The sequence below is a fragment of the Carcharodon carcharias genome, chromosome 23 (genome assembly GCF_017639515.1).
Source record: "Carcharodon carcharias isolate sCarCar2 chromosome 23, sCarCar2.pri, whole genome shotgun sequence".
NCBI classification, from domain to species: Eukaryota; Metazoa; Chordata; class Chondrichthyes; order Lamniformes; family Lamnidae; genus Carcharodon; species Carcharodon carcharias.
In genome coordinates, this window is record NC_054489.1 from 18,965,316 (window position 1) to 18,987,943 (window position 22,628).

Sequence of the window (22,628 nt, forward strand, 5' to 3'; positions counted from 1 at the left end):
AAAATTCTAACAGGACTAGACAGGGTAGATGCAAGAAGGATGTTCCCGATGGTGGGGGGAGTCCAGAACCAGGGGTCGTAGTCTGAGGATATGGGGTAGACCATTTAGGACTGAGAGGAGGAGAAATTTCTCCACGCAGAAAGTGGTGAGCCTGTGGAATTTGTTACCACAGAAAGTAGTTGAGACCAAAACATTGTATGTTTTCAAGGAGTTAGATATAGCTCTTGGGGAGAAAGTGGGAGCAGGCTATCGAGTTGGATGATCAGCCATGATCGTAATGAATGACAAATCAGGCTCGAAGGGCTGAATGGCCTACTCCCAGTTTCTATGTTTAAAATTTGAAAACAAAAACTATGGGAAGACATCAGTTTGGGGTTAAACTTTAAGCAGAGTTATGAACAAGCAGCATTAGCTCAGAATACAAAAAGTGAAATACATTTTATATTTAAAACTTTAGATGACAAGTTGGATACCAAATTAGTTTAAAATATGGAGAAAGTAAAACTAAGATCCAATGATACTTTATGCAGGCATCTTTCCCAAGGAAAGATGATCAAAAGCAAATTAGTTACCACATTCTTAGAAATAAAAAAAAGGGACAAGCCTGGATTCAACAGGACAGGCAATAAACGGTGGAGGGGGGGGGGGGAAAAAAAGAGAAAAAGTTGGGTCAACGACCTTTCATTTGTACCAAGTTCTGAAGAAAGGTCACAGACACTAAACACTTCCCCTCTCCATAGATGTAGCCTGACCCACTGGGCATTTTCTGTATTTTTCAAATTTCTAGCATCTGCTGTATTTTGTTCTTGTATCCCATCCTTAGATCAATACTTCCAGAGTCAAAATTTTGGGGTTTTATGTATGCATTTTATTAAACATTTAAGGCATATGGTAACACCTGGCATAAACAGCATTACATTTAGTATCCATCTAAACAGCAACTGCACAGTTTCACACATACAAAAAGCAGCTTTTAGTAAGATTAAAACACTGAATAAACCAAGCGCAGTTAATGTTTGACCTGTTTTTTTAAAAAAAAAACAGTTCATGCCTTCAGTGACTTTCCAGTTGCAAGACCCTTTGAGACTAGATGCGGCCAAATAAAGCCACTGTCTTAATGCAAGGTCCCCAATTTCACTTTAACCGAGTCTCTTCAAAGCAATAATGTTCAACATTTGCCATAAACTAGTTCCCATTCTAATCTTCTGGAAGTGTTAGGTTTAATTCTGATCACAGGTTTAAGTCAGGACTTAAAAATTCTCAATTCTAGTGTACAGTACACCATGTTAGGCATTACTGTACATCAGAACAAACTTGACAGATTACCCTGGATAAAAACAAGGAACTCCCTTTATCAAACCCAACAGGATTTGAGTTGCTAGATGGAAGGTACGTTTGCCTCACAGAAGTTCTAAGCGTAGAGCAAAACAGATGCCCATCTATACAAATCAACTAGCCACTCCAGGCAAGGAGTGAATTGCAATTACAGCCGTTCTTGGTAAACTGTATAAAATATCAAGCAAACAATCTTGTAAACTCAGCAGTTAAAGCCATGTTCACTTAAATGTTAGTGGGGATTTGAGAACACATTATGAATTTAGAAGCTTTTTTTTTTAAAATATATGTTGAGAAAAATTGGAGGATCCTGTTTGGGGCAGAGGAACAGAAGTGAGTTTGCAAGCAGAAATGCATCATTGGAGGACTGATGCCAGACCTAGCCAGGTAATATCTGATGTGCTTCAACTAAGGCAACTGGGGAGTTTGACAAATTAATGCCATCTCATCTCAAAAAACAGAAGGCTACATAGTTTCTCATTGTGAATGCTTTTAGGCAAAACCAGTGAACCAATTAAATGTCTTTACCCAGTCTGGCCTGTGTGCCTCCAGTCCCACTCCAAATCTGGAGAACTGTGCTCCAAGCTGCTCTAATGCAGCAAATCAGGGCAAACCCACATCCATTGAATGAATCAAATTCAATCCATCCACAGATGATGTCTCTATACAAATACACACTGAAGACGCACACTAATGCAGGTTTGCTTTGCAAAAATCAAGAACTAGATTCGTTTAAGTTCCTTGCACCTTTGCTGTTGCATGTTAAAATTGTAACAGCTTATGCATGGCAGAAGTGGAATCCACCAATCACAGTTGGCAATTATTTGAATGTCAATAAATGGCTGAAAGCCAATGTTTTTAAATTTAAAAACCAAACTGACCAGGAATTCTTAGCCTCGAGAGGCTTCCCCATACAATTGGCCACCTACAGATGACCACTTGGAACTAGCCTCTTCCAATAACTCTTCCCCTCTACACATATCCTGCCAGCAAGTCACAACTGCCATACTGACTGAATGCTCCTTGCAGCTGTATGTAGTCATGGATTAAGCAGAGTTATCAAGGCTTGTCAAGCCACTAAGCATATTCACAAACTGGCCACTTCAAATGTGCAAAGTGACCAGTGAACCGCAGGGCAAGTGTTGGGTTCATAGCTCAAGAGTTCAGTGGAAGGGCAGGTGGGGGGGAGAAATTGCACAAAATTTACACACATGATTTGCACAGGAAAATGTGGCACAAATGCAGAATCAGATTAAAGCTTCATTTCAGTCAGATTCAGGCTGCTTCCATACTACAGTTGTAATTTTGCACCAAAGCTACATTTATAAATCAAAGATAGGCACTGGGGAAATCCTACAAAATCAGTGCCACAATTAAGTAACAAAATTTAGTGTTATTGAAGACCATCTATTGAGAATCATTTTTAGGTGTTTGTGAACAGCAAAAGATAAGCATGCTTCACTGGAACCAATAAACATCTGGACTTGAGGACTGACGACAGATTGTATTCTTCAACTTGCATTTGACCAGACTAATGGGAAGGGACTACTTTAAAAATGTTGCATGTTTTATGGCTCTTTCGGACCAACTTGTTCTAAATGATTTCAGTAGCTACCATACTGGTCTGTGGGAAAGTCAGCCAGAGGCTAGACAGTTAATAAATGCAAAGATATCAAATGCAAGCCTAGAAATATCCTAATTAGTTATGACCATATGCATATCTTATGTCCAAGATTCCCTTCCAAAATAGAAAGGTTTAGCAGTTGAACAGACTTGAAGTTAAAAGGTCTTTACAATTTAGATATCTGAAATCTGAACAACCCTGTCAGAAATGTACATTTGACCCCTAATCAAAGGGGTTTGCAACTGTAAAATCAAAGTTAGCAGGTTTACATAAGCCACATGAAGGCTGATTTGGCCCTTTTAAATCCTGACAATGGACAAAGTTTTATTTGGAATTAGTCCCTTTCTTTTGACATTAAGCTCAACCACAGAAAATGGTTCTCATCACATTCAGAATCAACTGGTCCCCTGATTTTCTCAAGTCATATTGGCACATTAAGTTATAAAGACATTTGAGCTGTTGCTCAGGCTCAGTTTTTAATAAGGCATGTGAAGTTTCAAAGAACCTCAGTGGACAGATGAGTGACTACCAATTTCTCTTTTCCTTTGCCCATAATTCAAGGATATTTGTGGGGTGGTGGGGAAGAATGGAAAAGAGAGAAAAGACAACTATGATTGCAGGAGGCCTCATGATCCAGTGCCTTTCTAGTAGGAGTTGTCACGCTGCATCAGGAGCATAGGGTGATTAGGCCCCCTATGGCTTGTGTGCCTAAGCTAATTGCATTACCTCCCTAGATGATAAGTTAGCACAGGCCTGGGACTGAGAGGGGCCTATGCTGAGATAACTCTTTAGTGGAAAAAAGCAAAAAAACTTACTGAACAGAGTAACATTAAGCAAAAAAATGGATTGCCCTGTCAGCTACATTCATGCTCTTAAATGATTCAGTTGTAGTGCAATGAGATCCAAAAATGGGATGGTCTGCACTGAGCATTCTCAAACACAGTAAAATGGAAGGGGATGGGGACTTTGGATATTTAACTGAAGTCATTAAATCGAAAGTCGTGGAACAAAATGGCCAGTGAAATAAACAGTTGAGACCATTCAAACACCCGAGATGTTGCTGTTAAAATAACCTGATTGGTTCCCAAATTGTTCCAAAAAGTTCACAGGTCACCATGTTAAAAAAATGTTCCCTCTGTCTAAACAGAAGACATGGGCCAACTAACTTGCTACCTATAAAAAGTGAAAAACTCATCTGTCCACTTGGGCAATATGTCAATTCCAAATGCTCTTTGGTCCCCAGTTATTTCTATAATGTTGTAGATTTTATTTGGTAAACAAGACATGTCCCCTTTCACATTACATTTTATCAAAAAACTTAATCTGTGTCCAAACTAATTTTTCCACAATTAAGAAACATAATACTTCATTAATTTAGCACATGAAAGGGACAAGGATAAGGCCACATAAGGAGTTAAAAAGATTATCCAATTAATGAAGCTTTATAGCCAAAGTGTAATTGGGAAGAGCTCAATTTATTCCTTACACTGTCACCTCTTGCTTTCCTTTAATTCTCAAGGATTTTCCTTCAACCTAACCCATTCTTCAAGAGTTCACAATCAAGATGCCTTTACAATTTGATCCATGGTGCTGCAGGTATAGGACAATTTAAAGATGACTGTACAAAAGCCACAGTGGGGTAAAGCTTGTTCACCACTATGCTGCAAACCACATTGATGTACAGTAGGCACAGAGGATGTTTGCCCAGACTGACCAATCTTTAGTCACTTACTGGGACTCTATCAAATAATTCCATCTAGAAAGGGGCTTCTCTCTGGCCCTTTGTGCACAATGAAGGGTGGGATTTCTGGCCCTGGCCCCAACCATGCCCCCCCCCCCCCCCACTCCAACCAGGATCATCTGGTCCTGCCAAAATGCAATGGATTTTTGGCTGGGCTGCCAAATCTCCAGCAGGTGCCCACTATAATGGGGCTGGAAAATCTCAGCCAAAGATTTGCAATTTTAGTAAAAATTATAGTTGTAAACAAGTGGTTTTAGATTGGACATTCATTCAGTATAGGCAAGGCTGCAATAAAACCAAACATTAAAGATTTCAAACCAGGGACATCTGTTTACAGGAAAACTAACTTCCAGGAGAGCTCATATGCTAATTTGCTCAACCCAACTGATTTCTCAAAGTCTACACATATGAAGCAAGTTGGCTTCCATTCTATGCAAAGCTGTGGATGTGGTACAAAAAACATTTGATCTTTTTAAAAAAAGTGTAAAATACCAAGGGCAGATCCCTTGCTACCCAAGCAGAGTCTCAAAAGTGGAGTGGCTTAATTGGGTAGAACTAGAGCTTCATGAGATTGTACAGAATAATGTCCCAAGTTCAGAGAACAGTTTTAATACTGACAAAATAAATACATTTCACTAGCTGTTGAAAAAGATGCACTTCAAGTTTTCACCTTGGGAAAAACACTAGATTTATCCAGTGAGAATGGAATTTGAGACTTCTCAAGGCACTGGATTTGTACTCTGGTTTGGCAGGCATTTGAAGATTTGCAAGGCAGAGCTTACCATTAGCTATACTGTTACTTCTGGCATATGACATTATAAACCATTTTTCAACTTCATTTTGATTAAGAACACTTGATGCTTTTACACAAGATAAAATGCCAAATTCAGACTAGGTTGTTGAATAAGCAGCCAAGTGCCCTGTGCAGAATAATGAGTAAACCCTACTGAAATCTTGTAATTTAGCCTCAAGTCTCATACAGGAGATGAAGTTTATAAAGGCAGAGATGCTTATCCAAGCACTAATCCAAAAGTAAAGACAAGAATTTGGCACTTGTGTTGGATTGAGTCTTTAGTTGGAATCATTACTTAAGCACAGGAGGCAAGTGTGCTGGTGCCACTGTTAGATGCACACTGCAGTTATTACTCCAAGTCTATGCTTCTGGTGCAGAAACATAGGCAGAATGAGCTTCAGCAGTAGGTCCAGCATCCACACTTCTAGCTCTTCTGTAATGTAAACAGAGCAAAGGGAGTTTCATGGAGGAACTCATTGGTCTTAGTGGATCAAGAGATCACCAACTACCTCATGTCACATTACGATTTAAAGTGTTGATCCAGGAGGTGTACAGCCATCTGGATCTATATTTAGCTTCAAGGTTGGTTTTATTTCCCCATGTAAAAACAATGCATGCACATAGGATAGGTTCTGAACAATTGGAGGCAATGGTCTAAAATTTTTGGTCAGCAGAATTTTCATTCTAGGATATACTTAACCCTCTGTAACTAGTCCCCCTCCCCAACAATTTACCAGTGCACCCTGTACCCACTAAAAGCGGCTTCTATTATTTGTTTTGCTAGTCAGGGAGGACAAACCTGCTGTAAACAGAAAAACTGAAAACAAGAGCAAGGAAACATGATCAGTGCAATTAGGTCTGCATGGATTTGAAGTGTACCTATAAACACAGCATCTCGAAGCAGCACAACCCATTTGAAAAGGACAAGGGCAGAAGTGCAGGGGACCAAAAAAAAAAACCCTTGCAAGAAAGAGTGACATTAATTCCAGGTTAGACCAAATAGCACAAAAAGAAAACTGATTGCCTTGGATTAGATTATAGCTGGGAATGTGCAACAACTTTTAGGATTTGATCATTCTAGGTAGAACATCCCAATTGAAGTTGGTGACTTTAAAACATTCTGGTGCCAGACTGGGTTTTGGCTAATCATTGGAAAAACTGGGACACTAAATTAACTGATATACCAAAAAGGCTCAAACTATTGATCCCAACTCCATTATCTATCATGGGGTAAGATCAGACTCCAACGAAAGTAGTTAGTGGTTACATGATGCTTTTACTACATGAAAAAATGCCAATTAGTGGTGTTCTAATGATATTTGCTATTCATCGGTTCTAGACACTTGCTGAGCCAAATCAACTGGATCAGTGCACAGTCCCAGCAACAATCATGGTAAAGATCAACTGAAGTAAATGAGAGCCCTTAAAACCCCCCAAATACAATTAACATCTCCATAGGTTCAAACTGATCAACTATCTTTATAGTATGCAGTTAGTACTAACCCTTTAGGTTTTATACATGGACAAATGGATTGTGGGTGGTAATGAATAATTGAATTAAAAAAGGCAGGGGAAAACACAAGGGGAGGGGGGGTATTTGCTGCACAGATTACATGTTCAGCAGTTTCTGGAAGTTGGGCATCTCCAGCATAGCTGTCATCATAGCAGCCTACATCAACCCACGCTGTCCACAGCAAGTGGTCAAACCTGTGCCTCTGACTAAAAGGATATATCAAGAATCTGTTTCCAGTTTCATCATTCTGGATCTTTGATCTGCAGCATTTGGACCATAAAAAAGGACCATTCACAGTTTTGAATCATTGGCAAAAGTGTGCCAAGGCAGAGCTATGTCAATTGGAGATGTTTAGCAAGTTCATAATTGAACATTTTGGGGATAGAAAAATGATAAAAAGTTGTAAAGGCCCATTAATAGGATGGTATCTTGCAAGCAGCAAACCAGCTCTAAATACATTGGATTACAGGAGCAGTCAGAATTTGCTTCTCTGCCTCAAGCTTAAGTTAGTCATCGTCCATCTTCAGGTCATAAAAGGTTAGCACTTTAGCTAATTTACAATGTTATTCCCTGCCTTCTATTTGAAACAGTTGGGACTAATTTTCAGTCTTCTTTGCTTCTGGGACCAGAATGACTTTCCCAATGTTTTTGCGCTCCTGCATTTGCTTCATAGCGTCTCCAATCTGTAGAAGAAAAGAAATTCATACCTTATGAGAATCTGCATAGTTAAAGTCAAACTCAAAAAATGGTTCCTCAAAAAGGAAAGACAATATTAAACCAGACAATCTAAAGTTCAGCAGGCACATGATCAAAACATCTAGGAGGAAAGAATCCTCTTGACAAAGTTTAAAACTAAGAAACTAAAACCTCAAGTGCCAAAACTTTGGCCCACCTCCTGCCAACTGTTAAAGTCACATGTTGCCAAGTGACAATTAAAGCATAACATTTGCTTAGCAATCAACCCAAATACCAGGATTGTCTGGCATTCAAAGAAAGCCCTTCAGTTGGATCAGTGGGGGGTGGGGACAGTGGAGAAAGAAAAACCATGGTTGCCCTCCAGCCTCCCAGTTGAAGGTAGCTTACACATTAAAGATTTTAAAATTCCGAGACCGAAAATAACCTTGTTCATGCTCATCAAGCCTATAGTTCAATTGAAGTCTGATGTAATTGTAAAATGCTTTGAAACTGAATGGGCTGCCATGATACACCTATGCTGGAGATGCCCAACTTCTAGAAACTGAACATGTGATTTTGTGCAGCATATGGCCCCCACCCCCTTTAGGTTTCTTTTTTTGATTCAATGACTCAAAATTCCATTTGTCTAAGTACTAACCCTTTGGGTTTCATACAAAGTGTTGATGGCAGTGATGCCTGGACAGACTTCAGATCACATGCAAAGTCTTCCAACTTAGTCACACACTTGACCATCTATTTTTTTTTTAAAAAAGGCAAGTTTGAAGAGGAAGCAAACACCTTTCCTCCCTTCATCTGCTCAACTTAAAATGAATTAAAGCAAAGAAAACACTTCAACAGCCCCAATGGATTACTTATGCAATTCTTTGCTGCACATCAGCTGTTTTATTACAGCATGTGTGAAGCTTGTACAACATTAGAATGATCCTGACCCAAAAATCAATACATTGTATTGTAACCACGCCAGTTGACGTTTTTACACTTTAATATCAACATGTGCTAATCACTGTCATCCAAGTATCAACCCCTACCCTCCCACGAAAAACAAACATCTAACAAGTGCATTTTTTGGTTGCCAATTGCTCCAAAATCCTCAAATAGTATTCCACAAAGGCATCTGGTTTTAAAACACTCAAGTACAAGGTTACTTTGGAACAGTGAAAACTCAACACAAAAATACTCTTGCTAGGTGAGTCACACTGCATTGGAATGCTCAAATGGGCCATACAAAGCAATAGCACATTACCAGGTGTGAAAAAAGTTATGTCCACAAAGTCACTTGCTACAGCACTAGGCCCCATCTGAAGGCTCTCATCTATTTTAAGCTGTAGTTATGAAGCCACCACATGATGGCACCCTACACAAAACAACGTTGCTGAAATTAAGTTCAAGCACTTGCTGACAGCACACTAAGAAACTAGAATTTAGGAATGAAATGACTGGTCCAATTATAAATCTAAGTGCTCAGACTATTAGCATTAGTGTTCTTTTTTGGGTTGGGGGGTCAAATATTCATATTGTAGTGATTCGCAAGGAATTGATTACTGATTAAACAATTAGCAAACATTTTGCAATTACTGGTGTCGACAAGCCAGAGGCCAGTAGCTGCTGACCGATTTGCAGTGGGCTTTGGAAATACACTGATGGCCAAAGAGTTCTGCACTTCCAAGCACTGAGTGCCACTCCCTTTGGCAGGGCAGGAAAGATAAGTCTGTTTCTGTTTATGAGGTGCTCATAAAATGCAACAGAATCCAGAGCAGTTTGCATGAAGTGCAAAGCTAAACTTTCTTGGGTTTGACACCACATGGTAATAAACAATGTGGTAATATTGGCACTGGGGAGACTGCCTTTGTGCTCAATTATGCTCCATTTCTAGTACTACCAGAAATGGTATTCAGTCACTTAACCACTGAAATGATAGTGAGATGGAAAGGATGAGATAAAGTCACATTCACTGCATTACAACAAAGAGGATTAAAACAAGTTTGGACAAAATAGGGGAAAAAATGTTTAATTTGTAAGCACAACAAGGTTACATTGCATTTAAGACTATCACCAAAACCAAGAGAGATTAATTTGTTGTATAACTTGGTAATTTTACTAACATCCTACAGGGGTGGAAACAAAAATCCAAAAGTTTTTTTTTTAAAAAAAGGGAGTGGACAATTATAAAAGGGATGGGAATATGGAGCAGTGACAGACAAATAGATAGCTAATTCTTTCCAAAATATAGTAATTAAGACCTTTTTGCATGGGTGCATTTCTTTTTAAAGGGACAGATCATAAAGACCTGGACAATATCCAAGCTTGGACTGACAAGTGCAGTGTGAATGTTACTTGCCACAAGGACCCAGCATGACCATCTCCAGCAAAAGCAACTAAGTATCACTCCTTGACAGTCAATGGCATTACCATTGCCGAATCCCTCACTAATATCCTTGGGGTCACCACTGACCAGAAACTGAATGGGACTAGTCATAAATACCGTGGCTACAAGAAGTCAGAGGCTAGGAATCCTGCTGCAAGTAACTCACTTCCTGACTCCAAAGCCTGCCCACCATCTACAAAGATAGAAGTCAGGAGTGTGATGGAATACCCTCCACCTGCCCTGGATGAGTGCAGCTCCACAAGCTTGACACCATCCAGGATAAAGTCTGCTTGGTTGGCAGGCCTGCTACAAACATTCACTCCCTCCACCTCTGAACAGTGGCAGTGTGTACCATCTACAAGATGCATTGCAGAAACTCACCAAGGCACCTTAGACAGCACATTCCAAACCCATGACCACTACCATCTAGAAGGACAAGGGCAGCAGATACATGGGAACATCACCTGGAAAATCCCCAAATCACCACCATCCTGGCTTGGAAATATATTGCCATCCTTTCACTGGCACTGGGTCAAGATCCTGGAACTCCCTCCCTTAACAGCACAGTGAGAGAACCTACACCACAGGGACTGCAGTGATTCAAGGCAGCTCACCACCACCTTCTCAAGGGCAATTAAAGATAGGCAATAAATGCTGGCCTAGCCAGCAAAACTCATCCTGTAAATAAAAAGTTAGGTCGTTTTTAAATATGATGGGCACCTGATTCACAAGGCACAGAATACGAGGAATTTAAACTTCAGTGCACAAATGACCATAATGGACTATGGGGGTGAGGTAGGCAATGAGTGTGGGAGGCCAGCCAGGAGTGCACTGGAATGGTTAAATCAAGAGGTAACAGAATGAGGGATTCAGCAGTTGATCAGTTGAGGCAGAAGGTAAAGTCAGGCGATGTTATGGAGGAGGGTGATGAGGATGCATTTATGCATCTGCCTTTAACATAAGAATATCCCACAAAAATCAGTCAAAAATTGGTGTTCAGCAAGGAACATTTAGTAGGTGCAAGTAAAAGCTTTATAGAGGTCATACAAGGTGCTTTTTTTACTTTAAAAAAACTGGAGGGTATTAAAGGAGGAAAGAAATGGAGTATAATGTTAGATGTGGAAGTAATCTTGGTAATGGAAGGGTTATCTGGCTGAAAGCCAAGTTTAGAGCTAATGAACAGTTTGCTTCAACTTAGGGGTGGGGTGGGTGGTGTAAGGAAACCAGTGACAAATGGAATGCAGTATATTCTACTGTTCACAACACCATTTGTGCTTCAAATTGAACAGCATTAAAAAGACACTAGGTAAAGGCATAATGCTGTAATATTAGTAGTCTTCATCAACTAACCTGGCTACTTTGGAAAGGGAGATGGGGGTACTGGAGAAGTGCAAAGAGAAAACCATGGGAACCCATTACTAAAAATCAGCTCAATTTAAAGGATGCCTCGATATTGTCAGTGAGCCTTTCAAATATTGTGACTAACCAAATGTATCTAATCCCACACATGCTCAGTTTCACCTCTAGCCCAAACAGCTGATGTCAAACATACCACTATTCCCCAGACTTACACCCAAAATGCTAATTCAACATAAAACCACCCAACTTGGAACTTGACCTAGTTTAGCATCTGCAGGGCCATAAACAAAAGTAAATATTTAAAATGATTGCCAGCAAACCAAAATTTACTGGAAAAAAATTAGTCAGCAAAGAGACCAGTGGAGGAAGAAAAAGCTATAAAAATGGCACTTGCAGGATATTAACTGGAGAGATGTTTAAAGAATTGCTGATCTTGTTGTGCAAAAACAAGGAATTTCAATCATGTTCAAGAACCAGTCAGATTACAATATCTGCACATCTATTCTACACAGTATAGGTTATGAAACATCCAGGTATGGAGAGCCATGCAACCCAGTGCTATCTGTCATATTCTGGGAGTAGCTATAAAGCATCAACATTTTATGCTTTTTCTGACCTGTATTTAAAAGTGGGCAGGCACCTGCCAATATGCAAACTTTTCTCAAGTGATCTATAACCCCTTGAATTCACAGCAATTATTCTTTAAAGAGACACCAGTTACACATCTGTAATAATGCAACTATCAATGTGCAGGTTGTTATTGGAGTTAAGTTTTGTAGGGGAGGACTAGGAGAGATCAACACAAGTTACAAAAAGCACGGGGTCAGTAATCCCGTGAGAGTTAGGCTGCCAGTACACTTTCCATATTGCAGTGTGGATGCATTGTAGACAAGCTTCTACAAGTGGGGAGTGACAGAAGGTAAATGGTTTAATGAGAATTGGGGAAATCACACTGCTTTCTGGAATTTGCTCTATTATTTTGGAAGATTAGAGGGCAATTTCCAGGTTTGAAAAAACTTCATTCATGAGATAGAATGCAGCTTGATGGAACAGTCTGGTCCTTACCTAAAATTGTGGGGAAAGGAGAGATAGAGGGGAACTATTAAACTGGCACAATGAGATGGAGATAGCTGCTCTCAATTACTGTCAATACAGGTGCTTTTGTCTTTATTGACCAAAGTCAATTTTTAAAAAAGGTAGAAAAAAAATGAATGGAAGCACCAGCTAGAGGGAAAAAAAAACGATATTAGGGACCAGACCACACAGCATCTAGTGAGTTTAGTGCCAGGGTGAAGCTTCCCACAACTAGATTTCATGAATTCAGCAAATTGAATCATTTTACCCCTCCTGGAAAATAAGTTCATGACAGGACAGGGAGTTAAAAAAAAAAAAGGCCCTTCACACAAACTTGGAAAGCTCAACTTGCTGTGAGTTTCTCAATGACCAAGACAGGCTTGTGAACAAAGTTAAAAGCACAATGCAAAATAGTGGGATATGCAAGCTGAATTTATCTTCAATATTCATTGATCTCACCCAATTGTATTTTGCCAACCTGACCAACCAATTAGAGGCTTAAAACCAGTGATTGCAAAGATGAAAAGATAGTCAAAGTACTGAATACAATGGATTGCATTCCATATAGAATGTATCGAATCCAATTTAAATGGGGAACTGCACCCTCTCAACATGACAAGTTAAAGATGTGTGCTGAAACACTATGGACGGTGAAGCAGAGGTGTTCAAAGGGGTGATGTTGACTTCAATGCACAGCACTTCACCCTCACTGATACAAGGCAACACCACCACAGCTGCCAATTATTTGCTGTTAGCTGAAGTGTCAAACCCAACAGTGCTATCAAAACACCTTTCCATTTGCTACACAGAAAAGCAAAGTCATTGAAAATGGAATTCCACCACTCCAAAACAGTTCAGCGTTAACAAACACTTCATATTCCCGTTTGTCCACATGACAACTTCCCTTCCCCTCTCGGCCACAAACCATTTGTGCTCAATAGGTTAGGCACCTACTCTAGACATGCCAACTCTTGCAAATTTATATGAGGGACACAAGTAAAATTAAGCCACATGATTTGGAAATTAAATATTTGTGCCATCCATTTCTCTATCAGCCTCCCTCCCAAACCAGAAGAGGCCAAGCTCACATCAATATACTGGTATCATAATAGCTTCACTGATATCCTTGGCAACTAAAATCAGCAACCATCCAAGAAAAAGGAAAAAATCAGCTCTGCCAGGCTTTGCTTCAGTTTGTTCCTGCCTCCATCAGCTTTGCAATTCTTAGGGCAGTGGAGCATATATAATGCAACATATAACCTGCAGCTACAGTAATTCATGTATGTTTTGTTTTTAGATAAGACATGGGCCTTCCAAAACAGAAATTCCATCTTAGAGGGCACAACTAAAAGAATTAAACTGTAAAACAAGAAAAAAATTGAATGTCACCCTTATCTAGTTGTTATCTCAACCTTAAATCCGAGATGCATAGCAGCTGGTGATAATGGGCAGGATTCTTTAAAGGATTTAGTAAAGCATTCTCAGATGATAATAATGGGTAACAGTTCTTCACAAAACTGGAGATTAATAAACCCATTCAAGTCTCTAGTGGCTTATGTTTGGCAGCGGTGGGGGGGGGGGGGAAGAGAAGAGAGAGAAAGAGGTGGAGAATAGCAACACGTGAATTTTATACCTAGTGTGTAGAATTTGGAGACAGCATTGGCAAGTCAGCCCACTCCCAGGGGAGGACCTCAGCCAGCTGTCCTGCTGGGAGTCACCCCATCATTTCTCAAAAAAAATGAGAAACACAAATTTCAATTTGAATAAGGGAGGCATGCACAGAAAATTGGGAGGGGGTGATGTTGACTTCAATGTAATTAAAATCTAAAAATGGATGAGGGCTGATTTACTATGGTCTGTTTTCACTTTTAAAAAAAGGTTAAAATCACCTTCATTGAATCTGTATTCCTCTATGGAGGAGCTCCACAGCTACCTGACCCCTCCCTAGCTGCCTAGATCTAGCTTGAAAAATTAGACAGAAGGCTCTGCCAAAAATGTAGCAGTAGGGTGTTTAGGACTGTAAGAGTTAATGTGGGGAAACAGTACTGTCCACATGGAGTGTCACCTGGGAGTAGCAAAGTCATATCAGTAAGATGATAGCACCTTGTCAGGGCTGTATCCTCCATGTACTAGGGTTTAATTAATGAACAGTTATGGTTCAATCATACAAGCCTCTAGATCTCTTCACAAGAGCATACAAACAAAAGCAATCCCAAAATACCTTGCTGCCACTAAAACGGAATGAGATCTTTTAGTCCAATTGTTAAATCACTATGTAACAATGCCATTTTAGAATCACATTTATGGAGCAGAAGCTGAATCTAAACATTGCTTCCTGCAGTTACAAGGGGGCCAGGATGGCAACATGAACTTGTTGCCAAGCCCTTGAATGAACTCCAAACTCTCTGGATTTGCAGCTGTTAAAAGAATCAGTTCATTGGACTTTACCCAAACAACCAGAGGAACTCCACTGTGTATACAAATATTTCAAAATTTAGCTCAAGGCTTGGACACAAGTTTACAGAGGGATGCAGAGTTAAATAAAAATTCCTTCATCCACCATTTAGTGGAGCAATCAAGTATATCTAACTGGTTGACACCACCAAAATTGAAACTTGTAAGCTAGCATCCTATAACATGGAATTATCTGGTCTCACTTGTGATTATATAGTTTATTCTTACACTTAAACTGAAGACCACAACCAGGCTCTTAACCAATACATCAAACCTGATTTTGAATTGACCAAGTCAAGCCCAACAGGAAGTTTACCTCTCAAGTTCCTGCTATTGAAACAAACACCACAAACAAACATTCATACTAAAGAGGCTTTGTATAGAATCAGCAACCAGTACAAGTTTAAGGATCAGACCAGAGAATAAGCCTACAGTTGGCTGTATCAGCATCAGCTGGATTGACCAAAAAGGGTTGTACAATTAACTTGTGCCCATGCCCCTTGATTACAGTTACCCCTCAGCTTTAATGTTCTGCATGAAAGCAAGCATACCAGACCAAGATTCACAAAAAACAACTTTGACAAGGAGAAATATGACAAATAGGTGTTCAAATGGACATTTAAAGATCAATGACAATCCTTTCAGACCTGAACCACTAGATCCAGTGACGATCTGTTCAAATGAATTATGAACTTCACACTGGCCACTTTATTCTTCAAAACATTTTACATAATTTCAAAAAACTCATTGCTGTTAAGTTTTAGGGTTTAACAACAGTGTCCCAAGAATGTTAAATCCCTGAAAAACATGCCCCAGTTGATTAATATTCTAAAGTGTTTGACAACTAGATTTAGCAGAATGATAATTAAGGCACAAACTGAGATACCAATTTACATATTGCACATTCAATATTGACATTTAATATTGGCATCTCTACCAGCTAGCTCATTTGTTTGCTAATGACTATATTGGTTGTTGTGCTCAAAATTTTATCTTGAAAAAAGCTTAGCCATAGAAATTAGAAGTCAAAGCCAACATGTGTATGCCTGACTAATGCAAATCTAAACTCTTGTCCTTTGCTCCCATAACCCTGTCTTTTCCTCACTTCAGATAGATTTCCCTTCAAAAACTTGCAGTAGCCCCTGCAGCAGCAGAGTACAATTCAAGTCAGTGTAAGGAAACCTCTATGGCAATAGCTCCCAAAACTGAGGGCATAACATCTCCTATCAAAATTATACTTTCCACCCCACAGAATATCTATAAATCCATTCTTAGCCTTCCCTGCTCCAACAGATGTAATGTTGTCTTTACAGGCACTATAACTGCATAAGAGTCTTTCTGCCCTCATCATTCACTATTCTGGAAGTCAATTAAGAATTCAGCCCCCACAGATGCAGTACAAGTTTCACAGGCTTCTAGGAGGTTGGATTCATAAAACTTGCCAAATGAACTGCTGGAGTCCAATTACTCCATTTTACAATTATATAGAGAAGCTGCTTAAAATTTAAGACTACTTCAGTTTCACATACAAAATCTCCCGCTTTGGCAGGCTTTGTTAAATATCCCAAGGCGATCCTTTCCATAATACATGGACTCCTGCAAAAGCCAAGAGAAAGGCCACTACAGGGCTTTTCAGCAAAGAACCCAATTAAACCATTTGGCTTCACATTGGATTTTTAGTGCAGATGGCAGTATTTAAGTGGTCAGGATGATCCACAGCACTAGTGCTGTGGAAATCAAATACTGCACAATATTTACAGGTAAAACATCTGCTGGTTTGGAGTAGGGCTCATGAAAAGTGATCTGATGCAACATATGTTGTTAATTTGGTGCTAGTGCAAGCTCCCAATACGGATGAAATTAAAACATTGACCCAATAGGAAATTTAACAATGACCTGGTTAAATAGCCAATAAAGCTTATGATCCAGTTGCAATGTACACATTCACCTAGCCAACAAATTCACACTGGTATTCAAAGCATTAGACTATAATACACACTTGAGAGTGTCAATCCTATTGTAATAGAAATGTTGTCCCTTTCACAACCCCAGGACGTTCAGTGCTTTACACAGTGGAGTCTGCTGATAATATAGCAGCCAGCTTGTGCAGCGAGATTAATGACAAGAATTGTTTCAGCGGTGTTAATTAAAAAGGATAAATCAGCTAGGAAAATCCTTGATCCTTTATATTCATTCAACAGGGGAAGACAAGAGCCTCAATTTAATATCTCAGCTGAAAGCTAGTGTGCATACATAGCCAATACTTAAAAACCTTTGCTCTTGAAATGCAAAAGCTGATGGTCTGAGCATAATCACTATGTAGCCAGCTGCTGGAACCTTGTGCTTCCAACCAAAGTCTGATTCAGCTAAGAGTTTAGACTAGTAAGATGCGTTTTAATAAACCTAAAAGAAAGTTACACAATCATTATGCCAAGTCAGAACAGGAGAAATAGGAAAGAGGCCTTTTCCCCCCTTCGAGCAAGAGGAAAAATGGGTACTTTGAAAGTTGAGGTTTTTCTTATAGACGCAGGCATTTACAGTGCAGGCCATGCAGCCCATCTTGTCCACACCGGTCAGAGATCCGACTACACTAATCCCATTTTCCAGTTGGAAAATCAGTGACAAAAACAGGATATTAAAAAAGGGGGGGAAATGTTAAAGACATAAAGGGTCATGGAATGCTTTGCCATAAGTATTCATTGTAACTACTTAAAAAAGGGAATGGAATTGAATAAGTGTCCCCCCCGTCCCCCCCCACCCCGCATGCATTCCTGCAGTGCCACTAGATCAAACTTTAACAGTAACCATAACTAATTTTAAGCTTCCTTAGCCCTAGGACACAAAGACCAACACAGTCATGCCCCATTGCTGCTCGGCTTGGGATCAGCTAACAACATAGACTCATGATTGAACAGAGGATACTCCCAGGACTGAATGCTTTAAGAAAGCATATAGCTACCAAGGAATTCCAGAAGGCAGCATTTAGTCTTGGAGGCCAAATTTATAAAAACCTCAAGCCAACATATCTGCTAGCTTTATTTGTAAAACTTCAAAAGATTCTATTACAGAAATTAAAATGTGAACTTATAGCCAAGTGCATTTGGGTTCACAGACCCAGCTCCTTTTACACAAGTTGTAAGAATAGCAGCTCAATTCATGTTTTATGGTGCTGAAACAACTTGAACCTACGCACTTCACACATTCTCAGGACTTCCCAAAGCACTTTGCACCCAATGATTTATTTTGTGTAATCAGCATGTAGGTTATCTTGACATCTGAACACTACCAAACAAGCATGTAACTAAAGTGCAAGGGATAAAGGTCAGTGCCACACTGAGAAGTCTCCTTTCTGGCAATGCAGGTTCTAAAGTGAAAACTGAAAGTCTGGCAATATTTTTGCTTAAAATCTTGTACTACTGTATTCCAAAATTTCAATATTGTTTTAGTGAAAGACATGGCAGGGGTTAAGGGGAAAAGACAGCAGGAAAAGCAGCATGCAAGTCTGTCCATAAACCTTCCAGCTATTTGCTTTTTGCTCCAATTCATCACATGTCTCCAACTTCAAACCTGGCTCCAGTTCCTGCATTTATTCTCACTTCTGCCACCCCAAGCTTTTCACTTCAAGGCAGTGACTCCTCACTTGAGACACTGTCTCAAGTGTTCTTGCTGTACAGACCTACAAGTACTAATTGGCTGTAAAAGACTTCAGAATAAGCCATGGTCATTAAAAGGCACTATGCAAGGTACAGTAAAGATTAACTAGAATGGTACTAGGGATGGCAGGTGGGGATGAGAGTTGTGCAGAGACTGGAGAAGCTGGAGTTGGTCTCATCAGAAGATTAATAGGTGCCCAAAAACCATGAACATTTCTGATAACGTTAGGTGAAATGGTTTCTAGTGGTAGCAAGGTTAGTAACACAAGGGCATAACTTTAATGATTCATGCCACCTTTCATCAAATCTAATGCAGCAAGTTGTGATCTGGAACACTATCCAAAGAGGGTGGTGAAAGCAGATCGAATAGCTACATTAGAATTGGATAAAGATTTGAAAAAGAAACTGTACAGAGCTAAGGGGCAACAGCAGGGGAGACACTAATTGGATAGCAACTTAAAAGTGGTAGTAAACAGACATGGGCAGGATGGCCTCCTGTGTTGTATTAGGATTAAAATACAAAATTTTTCTTACTCTAGTAGCAATTCTTAATAAGTTGGATCCATTTTTAGGCTGTTTAAGCAACAAGCAATAAAGCCAAGCCCAATTCAAGCTGGTATCACTGGGCAATGCTTAAGCAAAAATATTGGCTTTTGTTTCCCTTCCTTGGCTTGGGGGACACCAAGTCATTTTAGTATTTTGTGCACTACCCCAGCTAAGATCAGCACAAGTATTTTACCACGAACTAAAAATAAGTTTGAATTGTCAAGTATGACCAAATTTTTATGGAGGGGGGGAAAAAAAGAGGCAAGTTGAGAAAATAAGAGGACAAGTTTGACTAAAGTGAAGATACAATTCCCATGATGATCTCCCAGTACTCAGCAAGTTCGCAAGCAAATACCCAGAATGAAGCACCAAGTTTATTAAAGTTTCTTACCTGTTCAAACGACCACACAGAATCCACTCTCGGTTTGATTTTCCCTTCTTTGTACAGAGAAAGCAACTTGGTGACAACATCTCTAATCTGGTCAACCTCCAGGTAGCCCAGATGATAGCCACACACAGCTTTGTTGGAATGCAACAACTGCAGGCTATTAATACTGAACTTATTCCACCACATCTTTGCAATGGCTAATGGATTGCGCTTTGGTCCAGTCAGTAGGTTTGCTGCCCCTAATTTGAAAGGGGGAAAAAAAGTTAGGCCATTCAAATAACTGAAGGAAACATACAGGGGATGACAATGTAACAAGATAGAATTAGCTGAGACCTTCCAGGGCTATCACTTTCAACCTGGAGTGTTTCCAATGTCTAGCAAAATCCAGATGTGGGCAGCACAATATTCCATCTAAAGGGTGAATTCACCAGGTCATACCATTTCAGTCATATGCTGTCAACAACACCACTATAGTACATTGAGTTTCTAGCTTTTTGCCATGCACAAAATGGATTTGTAAACATTTAACATGCATTTGCAATGCAATATAAACCACTATGTACCCAGCCAGTAATGTAGCAGCCTTTGTCTTCTCCCTACAAGAATAGCAATGTTCTGGCATGTGGGACAAGCTAGAGGCGTTGTTCTGTTCCTCCTCTGCTATGCCATTCTCCTCCTTAGGAACAAATGCCACTCTTCACAAAATTTAGATTCATTTGCTTGTAATGATCTTTAATGGGAATACACAATGCTTTAAAGTGCCACGGGTGCAAGGTCAATGTGATTTATTGAATATTTTAAGGGAATAAACATTGACCTTGTGTGTCATCAAGTGTCATAGGGATAAGCAGCACATAATCTTGCAGAATCTGCTGATCATGAAGTGAATGGGGTCATTAACAATGCTGGAGTGTGTTTTAACCAGCACAAAATGTAGTTCTATTTGCAGCATTTAACTTTGGTTGGTTTTATCCTTCATTTTTAAATCTATGTGGGGTCATGGAATCTGATTTGGTCAGGTTTAAGGATCAAGCACAGCAAGCTCTCTGTACTCAGCCAAGATAAGGCAAATGTACCCCCTCCCCATTCATCTAAGTGGTTTGTGTTTCTCCACTATTAAGCAGACTTGGTGAAAGGTCACTGCACACTAGCAGAAATTCCCACCCACACAGATTAACAAAGTGCCAGAAAAAGCAAGAGAAGGGAAAATAAAACTGCCAGGGGGGAGAGCAATTCACATCTCCATATTCTACACATTTCAGATGTATATATCCACAATAATCTACAATTCCCAAATGATGGAAAAGCAATGTTTGCCACAATCATTTGTTATATGGTGATTAAGTTACACGTGTACCCAACGTTTCAACTAAGCAGCATGGGCTCCACTAACTATACATCTCAGGAATATCTAGGCTGAGGGTTTAAGGTTCACATTTGTGTAATCATCTTTAAAAGCCTGAGATGACCAATTAATGCCAAGTTCAGTTGCATGATGCAGGCTCACACCAGTCAAGAATTTTTTTTTTTTTTTTTAAGTATTTGTTCATGGGATGTGGGAATCACTGGCATTTATTACCCCATCCTTAATTACCTTGCTCAGTGGGCATTTAAGAGTCAATCATATTGCTTTGGCCCTGGAGTCACACGTAGGCCAGACCACAAGAACAGATTTCATTCCCTAAAAAGGGCATTAGTGAACCAGATGGGTTTTTACAACAATGGTTTTGTGGGGTCAGACTTTTAATAATTTAATTATAGAATTAAAATCTCACCATCTGCTGTGGTGGGAATCAAACCCAGGTCTCCAGAGCATTACCCTGGGACTCTAATACTAGCCCAGTGACAATAACACTATTTCCTTGCTCTAACTTCATTCACTTTGAATGAATGCAATTTTCATCCCAGTAGTTAAGATACCCCTGAAATAAAAGGTTAATGTGCTAAACCAACTCAACTCTACTCTTCCACCACCCCTTTCTTAAAGAAATTTTAAAGTGCCAAGCTATTTATAACATTGACAGCTTTCCATCAACTTTAAGCTTACTTTTAAAAAAATTGCTTCGAGACATCCAGCAAAGTCAGTGATCCATTTTGTTTGAGTCAATTGTTTGACGATGATGAATGTAATCTTTCATTAAAACGGTCTACTCTCAAATGGCTAGTCCCAGGAATTTCATGAACTAACCACTTCAGGTCATTAAGAGATATGTAGGTCATTAAGAGATGTGTTGCACTGGGTGATAATGAAAGCAACAGAATTTGGATAAATGTAAAACAGAACAAGCCTGAAAAAAATGTCTTCCCAAAAGCTTTTGTTTGCGAATGGACAACAATGCAACCAATTTTGATTCCAAGCTGATTTGAAAGAATATTGGATTAGTGATATTACACCACAAGTACTAAATTGCTAAGGCTTCAAGAATTATGATACAGTAACTAGAGAATGTGCTGGGAAACAAGGGCCAAGAATTGAGTCATTGAAAGCAAGTCACATTCCAATCTAACTTCAGCTGCAAAACAGATGTCAGTGTCAAATCAGGAGAAGGGAGAAAATACACCATCTGATCCAGCAAAGAGATTATGCACTGATAGTGTACTGTGAAAGTTGAAAAATTAGGGATATCATGGGCAGATAGGAATTTGACCAATGAGTTACATGCCTGAAAGCGTTATTAATTTGAAATTAATGCCTTATAAAAGATAGATGCAAACAAATGTTTAATTTGGTTGCCATTTGTTTTACACATTACCACAGGACTTTCAAACTAGATTGTCCGTCCAGCCCAACATTAACCAGATTCATTATTTTTATAATGTAAATGGTTAAAGTAACCTCCCTCTTAAGGAGTGGCTTTACTCCCAGACTAAGACAAGCTGCATAACAACAACTCAGTAGTATAAGTTACATCTCACGTCACATTCAGCTGAAATACAGCCAGGAAATATTTGTTTAACAATGTGCTAAGCAGGAATTGCTTCTTTTTTGTGCTGCACTAAGCAAAATTTAGTTGAACACTAACTTGCCTACAAAGTCTTTCCTCTCCTGAAAGCTCCAATGATTTATAGCTTTGGCAATTATTGTGC

General features: G+C 39.5%; 1 protein-coding gene across 2 annotated transcripts in view; it reads right to left on the minus strand.

Annotated features, from left to right (window-relative positions):
• Nucleotides 1–845: 845 nt before the first annotated feature.
• Nucleotides 846–22,628, minus strand: part of vat1 (vesicle amine transport 1) — a 37,419-nt gene continuing 15,636 nt past the window's right edge. For both annotated transcript variants that reach the window (XM_041173192.1, XM_041173191.1), the window contains 2 exons: nt 19,545–19,780; nt 846–7,689 (listed from right to left, as the gene is read on the minus strand). In XM_041173192.1, the coding sequence (XP_041029126.1) occupies nt 7,603–7,689; nt 19,545–19,780 (323 nt within the window). In that variant the 3' untranslated portion in view covers nt 846–7,602. The remainder of the gene's footprint in view (nt 7,690–19,544; nt 19,781–22,628) is intronic.